The sequence below is a fragment of the Camarhynchus parvulus genome, chromosome 26, assembly GCF_901933205.1.
Source record: "Camarhynchus parvulus chromosome 26, STF_HiC, whole genome shotgun sequence".
In the NCBI taxonomy this organism is placed as follows: Eukaryota; Metazoa; Chordata; class Aves; order Passeriformes; family Thraupidae; genus Camarhynchus; species Camarhynchus parvulus.
Genome location: NC_044596.1, coordinates 2,984,053 through 3,001,719, shown reverse-complemented (window position 1 = coordinate 3,001,719; position 17,667 = coordinate 2,984,053). Strand labels below are relative to the sequence as shown.

The 17,667-nt window shown below is 49.4% G+C and overlaps 2 protein-coding genes across 3 annotated transcripts; both read right to left on the bottom strand.

Moving 5' to 3' along the window:
• Nucleotides 1-323: 323 nt before the first annotated feature.
• C26H1orf116 (chromosome 26 C1orf116 homolog) lies at nt 324-8,897 on the bottom strand. The gene is made up of 4 exons (XM_030965865.1): nt 8,443-8,897; nt 5,161-5,290; nt 2,602-2,764; nt 324-1,612 (listed from the first exon to the last, which is right to left on the bottom strand). Exons 2-4 carry the CDS (start codon nt 5,245-5,247, stop codon nt 495-497), a joined length of 1,368 nt encoding a protein of 455 aa, XP_030821725.1. The 5' UTR covers nt 5,248-5,290; nt 8,443-8,897; the 3' UTR covers nt 324-494.
• Nucleotides 8,898-13,477: 4,580 nt separating this feature from the next.
• On the bottom strand, nt 13,478-17,516 carry YOD1 (YOD1 deubiquitinase). Of its 2 annotated transcripts, none has more exons than XM_030965750.1 (2): nt 17,283-17,516; nt 13,478-16,705 (listed from the first exon to the last, which is right to left on the bottom strand). In XM_030965750.1, exons 1-2 carry the CDS (start codon nt 17,488-17,490, stop codon nt 15,999-16,001), a joined length of 915 nt encoding a protein of 304 aa, XP_030821610.1. In that variant the 5' UTR covers nt 17,491-17,516; the 3' UTR covers nt 13,478-15,998. The 2 variants fall into 2 exon arrangements, with proteins under 2 accessions (XP_030821610.1, XP_030821611.1); XM_030965751.1 differs by lacking the exon at nt 17,283-17,516 and adding an exon at nt 17,012-17,156.
• Between the last annotated feature and the right edge of the window lie 151 nt (nt 17,517-17,667).

Below are 17,667 nucleotides of genomic sequence, written 5' to 3'. Positions count from 1 at the left end.
TGTGCCAGGGAGGCAGTGGCATGTCTGGGCAGCCCTCCAGCCCACCCAGCAGGCAGTGATGGTTTTGCAAGGCACTTTCACATGGCAGGTGAGTGCTCAGCTCTCAGAGGCTGTGATAAAATTAATAAAAAAAAAAAAACCCAAAAAAGTCCTAAAGGAGCAGCAAAGTCCAGCAGTTCTTCCCAGAGATGCTTTATCCACAGGCAACCCTTTTGAAAACAAGCCAAACCCCGAATTCCATGGCTTCCCTGATTTGATGGATCCCCAAATGCAGTAAAGCCCTTACAGGAGAACACACCCCATCCACGCAGAGAGCTGCTTTGTATAAATATCCCATGTACACCTGCTATATACAAAATATCCTGTACACGCCGCCTTCCTTTATTCCGTGTGAAGCTCCCAGCACCTCTGGGAGCAGATGCCCGTGCCCCAGGCAGTGCAGGCAGTTGGATTTGGGGTGAAAAAATCCCCTTTTCCACCAGCCCCACCAGCCGCTACTCCTTGAGCAGCCCCAACTTCTTGAGCGCCTCGCGCCGGTTCTCATCAGCCGCGCCTTTGGGCGAGATCTTCACGCTGACAGCGGAGCGTGGCGGCCTGGGGAAGCTGGGCAGAGGGTGGGATCTCCTCTTGCTGCTCTTGTCCTTCTCCTCCTGCTCCTTGAGGCCCCCGAAGTCCTTCCCTGCCCCGAGGGAGGCGGGCCGGGGGCGGCTGCGGAGGAAGCTGGGCGCCAGGCGCTCGATGAAGGACATCTTGCCCAGGGAGCTGCTGCTGCTGTGCCCGTTCTGCTCCTTGGCGCTGCCCATGGAGCTGCCCAGCCCCACCCCAGAGCGCTCCAGGGTGTTGGATTTGAAGGGGATCTGCCGGATCCCCGGCGCGGAGCCCTCCCCAGGCTGCGGTGTCTCCCTGGGGTGGGGATGGAGGTGGGCGCTGGGCTCCCTCCTGTCCTGGGACAGTCCCAGCTTCTCCAGGGCCTCCCTTCGGGCTTTCTCCTTCTCCTTAGGGTCGAGGTGGCCTGAATTCCCCTTCTCAGCAGTGCTGTCGCTGGCAGGGCTGGCCTGGGAGGCGGCTGAGGGTGGAGGGGCTGGTTTTACCTTCTGGTTGTGCTCCGGCACGGGGCTGCTCCTGCTGGTTTTCAGGATGATGTTTGGTGGCAATTTCCGCGGTTTGGGGGCAGTTGGAGGCCCACGCTTGGCATCGGGGTCCTGAGGGGCCTCCTCCAGCGTGGATTTCCCCAGGTGGCCCCACGAAGTCCACGTCTTGGTCTCCTTGGGTGCCTCTCCCTTGGCATCTGAGCGCTGGCTGCGTGACCACTCCAGCTCATCCTGGAAGGGGTCTGGAGGTTGGATAATCACGGACTTGGTGTGGCTTCCCAGGTCCAGCCTGCCCTCCCTGGGCACCTCCTGGGCAGGTTTTCCTGCTGGCACTATGGGGACACCTCCTTTGCTGCCAGAAGCTCCATTTGCTGCAGGGATGTTCCTGGGAAGGCTGGAACAACCTGGGCCTGGAGCAGCTGCTGGGGCTGAGCTGGATGGGGCAGAGATGATTTTACCACTCCTCTGTTCAGCCCCACGCTGCTGAGCTCTGCTTGCAGGGGGAGTCCCGTTCCCCAAATCTGGGAAGAGAGGGAGTTGGAGTCATGCTCTGGACACAGAACACCCCTCACCCCTTCTGGGTCAGCACAGGCACCCAGGAATCCCCTGGCTCCTCTGATGTGGAAACCCAGGGCACACAGGGAATATTTCTCTGTCTGCTCTGGGGTGCCCTGAGCCCCAGGGGAGCACTGACTTTGACCCTCATCCATGGAGAAAGTTTCCTGGACTTCAGCATAGACTGGAATCTTTCCTAAAGACTTCAAGATAGACTGGAATCCACAAAAGTGTGAAATAGATTATAGAGAGCAGTGTAGGTGTAGCACTTGGTGAGAAATTGAGGTTTTGGGATTTTTAGTGTGCAAGATGGAGGGCACAGGGTGTTGTCCTGGGTTTCTTCTTCTTCCTTATTCTCCATGGGTTTGGGTGGCATTTTGTAATTGGGCAGAAAAGTTGGCATTGAAGGCTCTTTGGGATCAGTTATTGGGTTAAAAGGGAAAAGAATCTAGGTGTCAGTTCTTAATTGCATGGTTTAGTTTTAAAAGACCTTGTAACAAGAGATTGTTGGCCATTTTGTGCCTTCTAATGAAAAGCTGCCAAACTCCCAGTAGTGAGACTGTTTTAGTGATAAAAAATAATGAATATCTGAGTCAGAACATGAACTGTCATCTCAAGTGCCTTCAATCCAGACCCAGAGAAACCCAGAACTGGTACCCCCACACTCTGATCCATCACTGCTGGGGAAATTGGATCTTTTGGGCCTGACAAAACCTCATTAATTACTGTCATTACTGACACTAAGCAGGATCCCTGCAAGGTATTTATATATTGTAGAATTTCAAAGCCATTGAGTATCAGAAAATTTTGTAAAATATTCATGTCTAGAAAGGATGTGTATTGTACACATCTGTGCTTGAGAACAAGGCCTGTATGAAACTATTTTGGGGAAAGAAAGAAATAGATTTTTATATTTTATACTAAAATCTTATCTGCAGAAGGGTTTCCAGCTCACCCCAGGGCACAGGGCCTTTCCTGGGCTTGGAGGGCTCCCCGTAGTCGGTGTCATCCGTGGACACCCCACTGTCCCCCTCTGCATCCAGGGAGCCAATGGTTTCCTCCAGGAACATCAAACACTCCTTTTCTTCCACAGATAAATAGTCATAGCTGTTGTCACTCTGGAAAAAAAGAAGATAGAGCAGAGCAGATAAGAAAAAAGATGTTTACTTTATACTACATATATATAGTGTGTATATATAGTATATAGAAATATAAATATATATGTATGTATTTATTATATAAAATATATAAATGTCTATGTATATATTTAATATATGTGATATGTATATATTTATAATATGTATGTGTATAAATAGATATAAATATATATAAGAAAGAGATGCTTACTTTATACTACATATATATACAAAAAATATATATACATATATAAATATATATGTAGTGTGCATCTATAGTATATAGAAATACAAATATATATGTATATACTTATTATATATACATATAAAATATATAAATATATATGTATATATTTATAAAATATATTTATGTATATATTTATAATATATGTGTATATAAATATATAAAAATATATAAGAGAGGTTTACTTTATACTACATATTTATGTAAATATAAAAATATATGCAGTATATATAGTAAATATAAATATATATCTCTATTTATCATATATATAAGAAATATATTTACTTTATACTACATATATATCATATCTATACATATATAAATATATATGAGTATATATTTATAATATATATATAATATATATGTGTATATAAATATATATAAATATATATATAAGAAAGAGGTTTACTTTATACTACATATATATGAGAGGTTACATTATACTACACACTCATATAACTTCATATATAACTTTATATATATTAATATTATATATTTTTTAATATATAATATATTATTATAATATTTTATATATTTATATTTAACAGGTAGTTTAGAGAGCCTCTGACAGCTGCTTGGCCAGTGGCTGTTCAATAATGAGTATTTACAGATCCAGAAAACTTGCCAAGCTCCTCTAAAAATAAGAAATATATATAAACTTAAAGCCTTTTTTATATTACCCTCCTTTGTGGGTCAGAAGATGGATTATTCTGAACTTGGGAACTTGGCCTCTAATTTCTTTAAATTGACATGTGAGCAGATGTAGGTACAGACACCTGTACTGCTCAGCAATGCTCAATCTTAGAAAACACCACCAACACTGCAGGGCTCTGTGCAGGGGATGAACTCTCCTTGTTCTCCCATTCATTCCTGAGCCAGAATTGTTTAATTTTTGTTTTATTTTGAGCACCAGGAGATGTTATTGCAGTATCAGATATCAAGGTGATTCCTGCAACCTGTCATGAACAAAATGAGGCTTGGGACAGGATGGAATGTGCATCAGATCAACAAGCACAGGGCAGGAATTATCCCAGGTGGAGTTGTTTTGCAGAGACACCTTATCCAAATCTTTTACCATGCAGTATCACAACCAGTTCTTCCATCCCCATTAAACTCAGAGGGTTTGGTTCTGGTTTGCAATACATCAAATGGAAAAGCTGCCAGGACTCAGCTGCTCTCACACGTATCAATTATGCTCCAAGACAGCCAGGATGTAATTAGCCCATCAATCTTGGGATCAGTGTTGGGACACAAACAAGCTTTAATGGACAGATAGTGAAAAATTACACATCTACACCCATGGTCCAAACTCATCCCTGCCTTAACTGGGGAATTCATCTGGTGCCAGGCAGGAGGAGCTCAGCTCGCTGCCTCTGCAGGTGTTGTCACTGCTTGGAGCCAGCGTGACCCAGTTACACAACTGGTCTGATCCCTGCACCCCTGGCAGCACAGGAGCCTCCCCAGGGGCAGGAGCCCCTCTCCAGGGGCAGGATCTCCTCCCCTCTCCAGAGAGAGGATCTCCTCTCCAGGGACAGAATAATCCCCTCTCCAGGGATCCCTTCTCTAGGGACAGGATCCCCTCTCCAGGGCTCATCTCTCCAGGGATCCCCTTCTCCAGGGACAGAATCACCTCTCCAGGGGATGGATTCCCTCTCCACAGATCCCCTCTCCAGGTCTCCCCTCTCCAGGGACAGGATCTCGTCTCCAGGCATTTCTTCTCCAGAAACAGGATCCCCTCTCCAAGGACAGGATTCCCACTCCAGGGACAGGATCCCCTCTCTAGGGATGGGATCCCCTCTCCCGGTCTTCCCTTTCTAGGCTCCCCTCTCCAAGGATCCCCTCTCCAAGGACAGCATCCCCTCTCCAGGGATTCCCTCTCCAGGGATGGGATCCCCTCCCCAGGGCTCTGTCCTGCCCCAGAGCAGCCCCTGCAGCACCGAGGGCTCCCCACACACCTGGCAGGATGGGAAGGCTGGGAGTGCTCTGGGGCAGGAATTCAGGAATCCACCTGGTCCTGCTGCTGTCTCAGCTGCCTCCAAAGCACCGACAGAGAGCAGATTTGGGCTGAGATCTGCCCAAAATCCTTCCCCAGCCCAGAGGGGCGAGCTGGGCTGGGCACCCCAGGGTTACTCACCCGCTGGGAGTGGTTGGAGGCCGTGCTGACCATGCTGTCACAGCTGCCAGAGTTGCAGCCAGCCATCCCCAGCTCCTTCCTAGGCATAGCCTGGGCTGCCCTGGAGGCTGGCACAGCGGGAATACCCTGGCTGGAGCAGGAAAAAGGAGAAAAATTACGTTGTGAGGTTCCCCCAGGGGTGACTCAAGCATGCTGGGAGGGAGACAGGCTGGCTCTGCTGGATGGAGGAACTGTGCTCCATCTTCAGCTGCTGGATGGAGGAATTGTGCTCCATCTTCAGCTGCTGTCTCCAGGAGAAGGCACAGCTGGGCTTTTAAAAATCATCCTTGAAGTTTTCCTCAAAATAATTGGGAATAGGGAAATCTCAGCACAGCCAGCTCGTGTTGGTGGCTCTCTGCTCACCTCACAGGGGTGGATAAAGCACAAGAAAAGCTGTAACCCTGGCTCAGGAATCCCAGCACAGCCCCAGCCCCGACCCATGGGATCTCTTTCCTCTGCCACACCCCGTGCCAGCCCTGCAGCTTGAACTTGTGAACGTGCTGGCCCAAAACGCTGCTGGTTACTCACATCCTTGCGCTGTCAGGAGCTTCCTCCTGGCAAGGAGCTGCCTCTGCCACCCTTCCTTGGGGGCCCTGCGGAGGTGTCCCCAGGGAGGTGGCCCCAGGGAGGTGTCCCTGGGCCTTTGGGGCACGCCTGGGTGTGTTTGGGCACACGGCTGGCACAGCCTGTGGGGAGCAGGGCAGGCTGGGGGGGTTCAAGCAGCACTCCAGGGTCCCCTCTGCTCACAGCAGATGCAGCCCAGACCTCCCATCACCAGTGGGACCCCAGCGTGGCAGCAGCTGCCTGACAAACACCCTGGATTTGGGTTTCTCACACTGGGGCAGGGTGCTAGGGGGCAGAGGGCACGGTTATCTTTGCCCAGAGCTCTGCTGAGCACCCACAGAAGGTGCCATTAATGAGGCATGCAAAGCACTGAGCTTCCAAAATTCCCTGGCACCATCAACGGCACCACAGAAGGTGCCATTACTGATGGATGCAAAGCACTGAGCTTCCAAAAATTCCTGGCAGCACCAATGAGTCTCCTCCACAGGCACCACCCTGTTCTTGGGGAGGGATTTGGGTTTCCCCCCAGCCAGGGGGCAGAGGGCACAGTTATCCCTGCCCACAGCTCTGCTGAGCACCCACAGAAGGCGCCATTACTGATGGATGCAAAGCACTGGGCTTCCAAAATTCCCTGGCACCACCAATGAGTCTCCTCCACATGCACCACCCTGTTCTTGGGGAGGGAACTGGGCTGTGGGGGCGAGAGGGAGCAGCAAAACCAACACCAACAGCCCCTGCACGACACACGGACCCACGCGAGAGGATTTGCTCCTCGGGAGACACAGGAGCCCTTTGTGCTCTAACCTGCAGGCAGGAACACACTGCTGCTTGTTTTTTTTTTTTTCCTGGTAGCAGGATCAGGGAATTAGATGCAGAGATAAAGTGAGCAGAACTGGCTGCTTGTTCAGAGTGTTAGACCCTGAAAGAATTCCTTTGTAATTGGAATACGCCGCAAAAATCAGATTTCGACACCCACGCCCTGACAGGTCTAATCCTTCCACGCAGGAGGAGTTTAATATTTGAGGCTCAGCTTTGCATTATTTACTGCTTAAGTGACGTTGAAGTAAGTGGTGGCTTTGGAACAGCAATTCCCTGGATTCTTTGAATTCAGATCTCTTCACAGCCAGGGATTTGAGCTGTGAGGAAGCAGAGCTGAGCTTGGGGACTTCAGGCCTCTGCAGGGTTTTGCTGTGCACTGGAGCATGCACAAAATTTAGATTTATATCGAAACTAGAGATACAGATTTCTAGATTTACATCGACCCCTCGGTAGCAGGGGGCTTGGCCATGGTTGTTGGGCTGCTCCTGGCTGCCTCCCTCCCAAATTTCAGGCAGCAAAACCCCCCTGGGGAAGTGAAAGCTTTGCTGGAACTTGAGTGTGCAGCTGCTTGGGGCCAGCAGGGAGGCGTTTTCTCCACGAGGATCCCCCTCACCACTAAAGAAATAATTTCCTCTCATTCAAAACCAGCATTTGAGGGACCTCAAGCAGCTGCCAAGGCTTTGGCACCCACTGAGCCCCAGCTCATGGGAGGCAAAGTCCAGCCCGAGCTCGCCAGGCACTGCAGAGGATCTGCACCGAAACAAGAAGTTCCTTTTCCTACCCATTAGTTCTCTGATGTGATTACAGCTCCAGCACACTCATCCAGCTTGGGAAAGGGGAAAAAAATCAGTGTTGAAACCCTCAGTTTTAATGATTCAGAAGGATTTTAGTTCCTTCTTTGCCACAACAGTAACAGCCACAAACTAAAAACGTGACTGAGCGTTTCATTTAAAAGACACAGGACCCAAAAAGCTGGTTTATAGCTGGGTTTCAGTGGTGTAGCTCTCTTCCCCAGCTGAAAACATATTTGGAAGAAGCTATTTTTTATCAAAACCCATAGGCCAGGTCCCTCAGCTCTTGCGGCCATTGCCATAACTGTCCTTTAAAAGCCCACGGAGCCATCAAAGAGGTGCCGGGTAGCAATTAATGCTAATTGCTTTAGAGAAGAGGCTACTTTCTTTCAGCCAGCACCACTCCAAGTTCTTCATCCCGGGTTAGCACACCTCGGTTTTGCTGGCTGGGGCACAGCAACCAGACCCCTCCTGCCTGGGAAAGGCCGTGCTGGCCGGCCCCAAACACAACCCAAAGCAAACCCCCCTGTGCAGGCACCGTCCCAGCTCTGAGCAGCCCAGGGGATGGATCCCAGCCCAGGGGATGGATCCCAGCTCAGGGAATGGATCCCAGCTCAGTTCCAGCTCTGGGCAGCCCAGGGGATGGATCCCAGCCCAGGGGATGGATCCCAGCCCAGGATGGATCCCAGCCTGGGCAATGGATCCCAGCCCAGGGGATGGATCCCAGCTCAGGGGATGGATCCCAGCCCAGGGGCAAAAGGGTCAAGGGCAGATCTGAATTTCCTTCTATCTCAACAGGTAAATGAAGCACCCCAGCAGCTGCCTGAGCTGTTTGCTGTCCCGAGCACAGCTTTCCCCAGCTTTCCTCCCACCACCATCACCTCCAAACCACAAACCTCATCCAGCTTTGCTGGTGAATCCCCCACCACATTTCACCCTTGCAAAGCAGAGCCCTGCAGGTACCCAGAGCCCCCCAGCCCCTCACCCTCAGCCCATCCAGCAGGAGAAGCACAGAGAGCAAAGCACAAGCAGGAACAGAAATTATTATTAATCCGTTTTGCAGTTTTACCAGGCTGTCCGTCGTTCCGTGCTGCCCAATTCCTTGTCCCGGCCGTGCCTATCCCAGGACTTCTTTGCTTTTCTGGGCTAACCAAACACAGCCGGGTTACACATTAACTCCGCTCCGCCGCAGATAAGGTGGAGTGCTCGGCAGGTACGTCCTGACAGGCGATCCCTGGCCCCTCACCTGCACCCAGGCCGGCTGCAATTCATCCTGCAGCCCTGCCAGGCGCTTTTCCTGCTGTTCCAGCCTGGATCCCAGCGTGGCTGAACCCCCAAACCCGTCCGTGCTGGGTGTGAGCTGGGGCAGCTCTGCTGGTGCCACCCAGCTCCTCCACTTCCCTGCTGTCCCCTGCTGTCCTGGCACGGCTCTGGCCGATAGGAGACTCCTTAATCCGACATCCTGTTCTGCAGCATAGCTGCTGGCTGACAGCGGAGCCCCGAGCCCAGCCTTGCCCTGGGTAATTGCCGGGTTCTGCTCTCCGGGATGCCGCAGCTCAGCTCTGCAAACAGCCTGGCCCGGGACAGGTCGCTACTTGCATTTCACCACAGCTTCCCAGAGGCCAAAAGTTTGCTGCTTGCAGAGGGAGGAGGTTGTAAAGACAGGCGGGAAGTGTTTTGGGGAGGGAAGATTCGGCACGGATTGATTTACTTGCCCAGGTCTGCGCAGCTCCCCGGCTCCTGCTGCCTGTCCCGACCTGCAGCTGCTTTTGCCCCAGTGGGCACCGTGCCCTGTGGGCACCAGAACCTTCCCCGTGCTGGGGACTCCTTCCCCAGGCAGCTCCTGCAGCTCTGGTGAAAGCTGAAGCCCCCTGAGATGCCCATCAGGCTCGTCCTCACACTGACACTGTCTCAGAACCTCTGCTGGGGCATTTCTCCAGCAGCATCTCCTGCCCTGAGCCCCTGGTGCCACCTCCAAAGAGGGCCCCAGGTGTCCCCACCCTGTGCAGGGTGACACCGACCCCCAGGGGCAGGCAGAGAGCAGCAGAGCTCCTTCTTACCCCGACTTTGGGCTCTGTTATTAAAATTGGAGCTTTTCCTGCTGATTAGCAATGCTTTGGCCATCCCCCACACACAGCATGGATTTGTACCTGCTTGACAAGGTGCTGCTCACTGCAAATCTACAAACACCCTGCAGGAAATTTCCAGGGCTGACACAGCTGCTGGATTCATTCATATTTCCACGCTCCAATGATTTTTTTTTTTAAACTGGTATTTTTAGCAAAAGGATTTGTTAGCACACATGTTCCCTGCTCCACAGAACAGGGAAGTGGAAACATCAGCTAATTAAAGCCAGGGGAAGATGGAAGGAGAGCAGATGAGCCAGAGGCTCCCACTGGCAATGCTGAGCCAAGTGCTGCTCCAGAAGGGAACATGTGCTGCAGAGCAAATCAACAAAGCTGAGAGCCCCAGCCAGCCCCAGCCCTTCCTGCTGTCCCACACTGGCCTGGTGAGGGATGGGGATGCAGCCAGAGCTGCTGGGGCATTGTCAAAACCAGGGATTGAGGGCAGGGTTGGTGCCAGGGCTTCAGGAGCTGTGAGTTTAAACATGGTATTAATTAATGAAGTGGGTTTGGTTGATGCACCCCAGCAGCTGCCTGAGCTGTTTGCTGTCCCAAGCACAGGTTTCCCCAGCTTTTAATGAATTCATTTTAATTTGAAGTGGAAGCTTTAGAGCTGCATGGGTTTCGTCGAGTTGTGCCCGGTGCTGAGGCTGCTCCGAGAAGGGAGGGAAGCAAAGCTGGGGTGATTTTGTTTTGCAGTGCCAGCAGGGTGTGAGTGAGCAGCAGCACAGGGCAGGGGTGTCTGAGAGCAGCAGGGCTCCAGTCTGGGCAGCCCAACAGGCAGAGCTGGCAGGAAAGTGTCAGGATCCATTAGGGGAAATCTGGAGCCTCTCTGAATCAGAAACCCAGAAAAAACCTGTTCTTTTTCCACATTCCTCTCCTTCAAATAAATATAAATATAAATTATAACTATAAATATAAATATAAATATAAATATAAATATAAATATAAATATAAATATAAAATTATATATAAATATATATAAATATAAATAGCTGTAACCCAAAATTTCAATGAATTCATTTTAATTTGAAGTGGAAGCTTTAGAGCTGCATGGGTTTCGTCGAGTTGTGCCCGGTGCTGAGGCTGCTCCGAGAAGGGAGGGAAGCAAAGCTGGGGTGATTTTGTTTTGCAGTGCCAGCAGGGTGTGAGTGAGCAGCAGCACAGGGCAGGGGTGTCTGAGAGCAGCAGGGCTCCAGTCTGGGCAGCCCAACAGGCAGAGCTGGCAGGAAAGTGTCAGGATCCATTAGGGGAAATCTGGAGCCTCTCTGAATCAGAAACCCAGAAAAAACCTGTTCTTTTTCCACATTCCTCTCCTTCAAATAAATATAAATATAAATATAAATATAAATATAAATATAAATATAAATATAAATATAAATATAAATATAAATATAAATATAAATATAAAATTATATATAAATATATATAAATATAAATAGCTGTAACCCAAAATTTCAATGAATTCATTTTAATTTGAAGTGGAAGCTTTAGAGCTGCATGGGTTTCGTCGAGTTGTGCCCGGTGCTGAGGCTGCTCCGAGAAGGGAGGGAAGCAAAGCTGGGGTGATTTTGTTCTTGCAGTGCCAGCAGGGTGTGAGTGAGCAGCAGCACAGGGCAGGGGTGTCTGAGAGCAGCAGGGCTCCAGTCTGGGCAGCCCAACAGGCAGAGCTGGCAGGAAAGTGTCAGGATCCATTAGGGGAAATCTGGAGCCTCTCTGAATCAGGAACCCAGAAAGAACCTGTTCTTTTTCCACATTCCTCTCCCTCCAACAAATACAAATAGCTGCAACCCAAAATAAGGTGTGATTTCACACAGATGGCATGAAGGATATGCCAGGAGTCAAATGATGCAGAGAAAACTTCCCAGTGCCCTGGAAGGACTTTGGCAGCTTCGCAGCCCTGCTGAGCCTCACCCTGTTCCTAAACACCAGGGCACAAGTGACTCAGGCCTGGCCCTGAAGGAAAAGCATCCACAGGCGTCACTGATAAGATTCCTGTCAAGGTAAGGAGGTTTTTGTGACTCTGTGGGACTCTCGGGCACTTTCCTGCACCCAAATTGCAGGCACAGCCCGTGTGCTGACAAATCAGTTATGGCAAATTGCACATAGTTAATGCCTCCTGTTGTATAGCACTCATCAAACCTTCCTATGGCCAAGGAAGGTTTTATCTATTTATTAAATAAATATTTATTATATAAACATTATTTATATAATATTTATATAAACATTATTTATATAATATTTATTTTCTCTGTTTCACAAAAAGGAGCTGGAGAATGTAGTTAATGCCTTCTGTTGCACAGCACTCATCAAACCTTCCTATGGCCAAAGAAGGTTTTATTTATTTCTTATATAAATATTGTTTATATAATGTTTATTTTTTATCTCTGTTTCACAGAAAGGAGCTGGAGAAGGGAGCTGAAGTGTTCCCATAGCTTGCTTACCTTTAACACCAGAAGGGAGAAAGCTCTCAAGCTTTAATAGTTCCCCAACATTTTCCTCAAGACTTTAATTAAAAATAATAAACAAGGGCACTGTGGTCCTGGACAACCTGATTTTGTTAACTCCTCTGTTTTATTCCTGTTTCATTTATACTACATATATATAATATATATATATACATATAAAAATAGATATGTAGTATATATATTATATATAAATATATATATATGTGTATATAAATATAAGAAAGAGAGAATATATAAATATATATAATATATAATATATTAAAATATATAATACATGACTATATATTAATATATAATATGTAAATATATATATTTATACATATTTATATATATATATAATACCTATAAAAATATATAAATATATATAAGAAAGAGAGAATGAGAAACAGCAGGAGTGATTTCACCCAGTTTGAAGGAATTTTATTTGGAACAAACCTGACAAGCAGTTTTAGAGCTGGATGCAAAGTTTGATTTAAAATGCAGGCAGACATTTAATTGCATGGCAGCTGCAATTTTGCAAACAGCAAGCTGGCTGACAACTTTTAGTTCCTCTTCTGGAGAGTTTCCTTGGCAGGGAGAGGCTGCCAGGGCTGGCCCATGGGCGGGTTCTGCAGTGAAATCAGGCACACACAGATGATTCAGCACTCAGTCTGTGTCAGTCTGATTGCTCAGAACCTCCAGCAGCAGCAGAGAATTTCTGCTCTCCTCATTCAGCCCCTCCCCAGAGAAGGGCAAACCCAACACTGTGGGGTCAGAGAGGCTCCAGCTGCCCCAGAACAGATCCCAGTTCCAGAGCTGGGATATTCTCCAGGAGAGCAGGATGGGCACAGGACACTGTCCCCAAAGTGTCACAACGGCCCCCTGTGACAGTGCTCAGGGAAAGGGACAATTGAGATGTGCCATGGAACAGGATGTTCCTTTTCTCAGTGCTCTTTTGATAGGAGTTTGCTCAGAACTTCAGAATTTTGGTTTGTCCTTCAGAAATTCCAGTTATTACTGATTTTTCTCCCCAGACTGCTCTTTCAGTCTATTGCATCCACAGAGTGTTCTGTGTAATACTGGACACAAACATATGTGAAGTTGGTTTAATAATTTGTATCTAAGATTCTGGAGGGATGTAAAACTCTCTTTACACCTGAGTCCTGCTATCTCAGGTACCATATTTCATAGAATCCCAAAGTGGTTTGGTGTGGAAATCCCATCTCATCCCATTCTGATATTCAGAGTTCATCCCACCACTAGAAGGATGCCATTTTTGGGACAATTCCCTGGCTGTGTCATTAAGAGCAGGAAAATCCTAGCTAAAACATACTAAAAAACACTCTAGTAAGAATTTTTAAAAAGAAAAAGAGTTGTACTTTAAATCTATCCAGACTTTATGTTTGAAATAATGGAGATACTTTTTGTTTGGGAAAGTTTAGGAGAGTAAGGAGAAATTTTTCTTGCAGTCAAGGATTTGTTCTTTATCAGCCTGTAACAATACCAACTTTTACAACCACGAATTACAGGTATATCTTTTTTAACCAAAGAGATTTTATTTTTCTAGGCAACAAAAGAGAACATCCAAGCAGTGATAGTGACACGTCTCCCTCCAAGGGAACTGATTCTCTGGTAGCAGATTCCCAATGCAAACATGATCTAGCAAAGCTCAACACTCTGGATTAAATAAAGCTCATTTTTCAAATACTGCAACTGAGAAATACCAGGGAAAAAAAAAAAAGGTTTCACACACTTAGAGAAATCCATCCAGGACACAAAGCTAAAATCTAAGGGTTGCTCCCCAAAGTCAAGGCAGACAATAAATATGGATCTTCCACTTGTGTTTCAAAGCCACCTGGTGCACCTCTCTGAGGTAGGTATTGTGTCTGTGTGACAGATGGCAAAGGGGGACGATCAGCTCCTTGTCCCAGGCGTGTCCCTGCTCCCCTGGCACAGCTCAGAGCACACCTGGGGCTTGCCAGTCCCTTGGTCTCGTTCCTAGCCAGGATTTCAGCTCAAGTAGTTATAACACAGTGTCATCTTCAAGTTCCTTTGAACTGTCAGGGATTTCTGGAGGTTTTTAAGCATCAGCTTCTACAGGGCTGGGTTTAATGTTGGGTTTTGGGGGGGGTTATCTTCTTCTCCTAATGACAGGCTAAAAGCAGAGTGGGGTTTAACACTGGAAGCTAAGTGGCTTTCTATAGGGAACTCCCAACAGTGCTAATGTGTGTTTTAATACTGAATTAAAAACAAACCCAGGTCCACAGTGCTCTGGGTGATCCTAGAGCTGTTTAATTATTCATGCCTTAATTCAGCAAAGCACTTAAGTAATTATGTTCTTTCTTCAGTAAAACCCTCCTGTATTTCAAGATCCAACTGGGAGCCTCTGCTGAGAACCAGAAATAGGATTTTAGCAGAAAAGGTGGTGTGGCTGCACCAGTTTGGTCGGGTGCCTGAGGGAACAGAGCCCTCTCAAACTGGGTTTTAGGTTAAACCCACGTGGGTTTATTTCTGCCTCAGTCTGAGGATGCTCCTTCTTGTTCCCCAGTCTAAAAGTGCAAGGAAGGTCACTCAAAACAGTAACAGAAGAATGGCAGGCAAAGGATATTTTAAAATTCAAGAAATAAGGATGTGTCGCAGGCATTTCAAAGAAAACAAAAAAACAAAACAACATAAATCCCCTTCAGTAATATGCACCTTTACAGCACCTTTTAAAAGCCCTCCAAAGCACTTGCTGTTAAGCTTCACAACCCCACTGTGAGGTAAAATAATTCCAATTAAACCAATTTCACCTTCCCTGATTCTGAACAGTCCAAGGAGTGGGGTACTTTCCCCAGCTTATTTTCATCTGAATATTCAGCTGTGATATTTCATTATCACAATGAAAGTCTTGCTACTCCACAGTCAGTGGTGACAAATCAAACACATTAAGGCAGAAAGCAGATGGAATTTCAAGCCTCCCTTCAGGCTCTGGCCTTCAGAGGGCAAAACTTTTTACCAGCAAAGAGTGAGAACTCAACCTTAAAGTGCTCATTCACAGTATTTGGAAACTGGAACAGCTTAGTAACACCATGGCCTTAATTGGCTCTACTCAAGTAAAATATTCAATGCATTTCACAGATGCAAATTAAGTCACTTCCCTAACTACTCACTTCCCTCTTGCAGGAATTTCCAATGCTATTATGAAGAAGAATCCCAAGTATTCCAGGAAACATGCTTATGCTCTGATACAGTGTAAACACCAGGGGGTTGAGAGTTATTTTTCAAGCAACTAAAAACTACCTACGGAGGATTAATAAGTTTTATTCAACACTTATCCATCTACTCATTAATTTAAAGGCTACCTTAAAGCTTAGAGGCCATTGCTTTCCCTAAAGTTCTCTGCACACAAACTACACAGTCTATTCCTGATGGCATAGGGCAGCTCAGAGCTCCTTTTTCCACTACAAATTGTATTTTTGATACTGTACTTGGTATTTCCATTATAAATCATGCACCACACGAGCAGTTTCCCCTCTGAGAGCTTTTCATATGTGCAGAGCCCAACTCTCAGTGTGAGTGATGCTGATATGTGTGTTTCCCAAAGCCTCAGATTAACTGAATTCCCCTGAAAATGTACATTCAGCACCTCAGAGGTGGATTTTACACAGGCCTGGCTGTGTCTGGCTGCTCAGATCACACATTCAGCACCTCAGAGGTGGATTTTACACCAGTGTTGGTGTAAAATCCTGGCTGAGGATTTTTCAGCAGTGTTGGACAAGCCTGGCTGTGCCTGTCTGCTCACACACACACACACACACACACACACAGAAGCTGATGCAATCAAGGTGTGGCTGCCACTGTCCACCACCAGCCCAAGTGCCATCCCTACTCCCAATCCCCTATTCCCCAACCTGCGCGTTGGCCACCATGAAGTTAATTTAGTTAATTAGTTAATAAGCTTTTCAAGCTCTGTGAACGGAATTTTATGATTACAAACAGCTTATCTGGGACTCCAGAATCTGATTCCAGAGCGCTGAGGTAGTCGATGGCACCCTCCTCGTGCTGCTGAGAGCTCACACCTCCCCGAAGTTGGTGTGTCCAGTCTCCCTGGCGTGCTCCCTGGCCTCCAGCTGCCCCGTCAGTCCCTTCTGGCACACCATGCAGCGCAGGGCGAAGCGATTCACATCCGTGAACTGCCTCTTCCTGCGCGCTTCATCCGCCAGCTCCAGAGCCTGGGCCAGCACCACATCATCGCTGCTGGGGAAGATGGTCTGGGGAGGAAGGTCCGAGGAGGGCAGGCGGCGCTCCAGCGGGTCGTAGTGGATGCCATCGTAGATGAGCAGCACGCGCTTGCTGTAGCCGGCGTCCTCGCCGAAGCGGTCGATGCGCACGGTCTGCGTGTCCACCACGCAGATCTCGCACTGGTAGAACTTGGAGAGGATGGACACCTCGATGGCTCCTCCCCAGGTGTCCTCCCTGCGGATCCAGTCACAGTATTCCCTGTTGGTTTTGCCCAGCACGGCCTCGCAGTACGACTCGGGGTCGCTGGCCACGATCTGGGCGATGAGGTTGCGCATCTCCGGGGCGCAGCCGGGGTCGTACACGCCGCCCTCCACCACGTAGAACACGCTGGTGAACAGGCAGGAATTGTCTGCTGGCACCACCCTCCTGACCAGCACGGGCACGGCTTCCCTCACAGGCTGGGACATCGCTTTTTTGGCCACCACTGGCGAGCCGGGCTCGGGTTTGGATGTGTCCTCTTCCACTATCAGAGTGTCACCTGCCACACAGGAGGAGGGACATAAAGGGGGGAATTAAAGCTGCTGCTGCTCCTCCAACACAACAACACGGCCGTGCTGGCATTGCTGAGGGTCACAGAAGGGAATCACGGAATGGTTTGGGGCCTTAAACATCACCCAGTCCCACCCCTGGCAGGGGCAGGGACACCTTGCACCAGCCCAGGCTGCTCCAAGCCCCGTCCAGCCCGGCCTCGGCCCCCTCGCCCGTTTCCCCCAGCTCGGTATCCCGCCGGGAAACAGCCTCGCCCAACAGCCGCCGGCACCACAACGGTCCCCGCGGGACTCACCTGGCCTGGCCCGGACCCCGTCCCCTCCAGCCCCGCGCGCTTCTCCCTCCGGAGCCCCGGGACGCAGCCAAAGCACCGGCGGCGCTCGCAGCGAGCAGGAAGCGCTGCCGAGCCGGGCGCTGACGCCTCCCCTGGCAGCAGGAACCGGCCCGACCGCCGGTTGATGAGGGGCGTGTGTGCCACGGCCTCTTTAATTAACGTAATTGCAGCCGGCGGGGCGGCAGAGCCCTCAGAGCGCCGCCCGCCTCCCCCGTCCCCGCGGGGCCCTCACCCGAGTGGATGCCGAGCTCGCCCAGCCGCCGCTCGCCGTCGCTGAGGTCGAGGCTGCGCGGCGGGAAGCCGAGCAGGAGGCGCTGCGCGGGCGCGGGCACTCCGGTGAGCGCGGCGAGCGCGGCCTGCATGTCGCGGAGGCGGGAGTGCGGCGACAGCCCCGGCAGCGCGTGCGAGCCGCTCCGGGCCTTGCAGCGCAGCCGCAGCATCCTCGGGGCCGCCGCCGCACCGGCCGCCGCCGCTTCCGCTTCCGGCCCGTGCCGCCCCCGCTCTCGCGAGAGCACGCCAAGTCCCACCCCCCAACCCCAACAAGCGGCCAATCAGAGCGCGCGCGTGGCGCCCGTTCATTTGCATAGCACGCGGCTCATTTGCATAGAGCCCGTCTC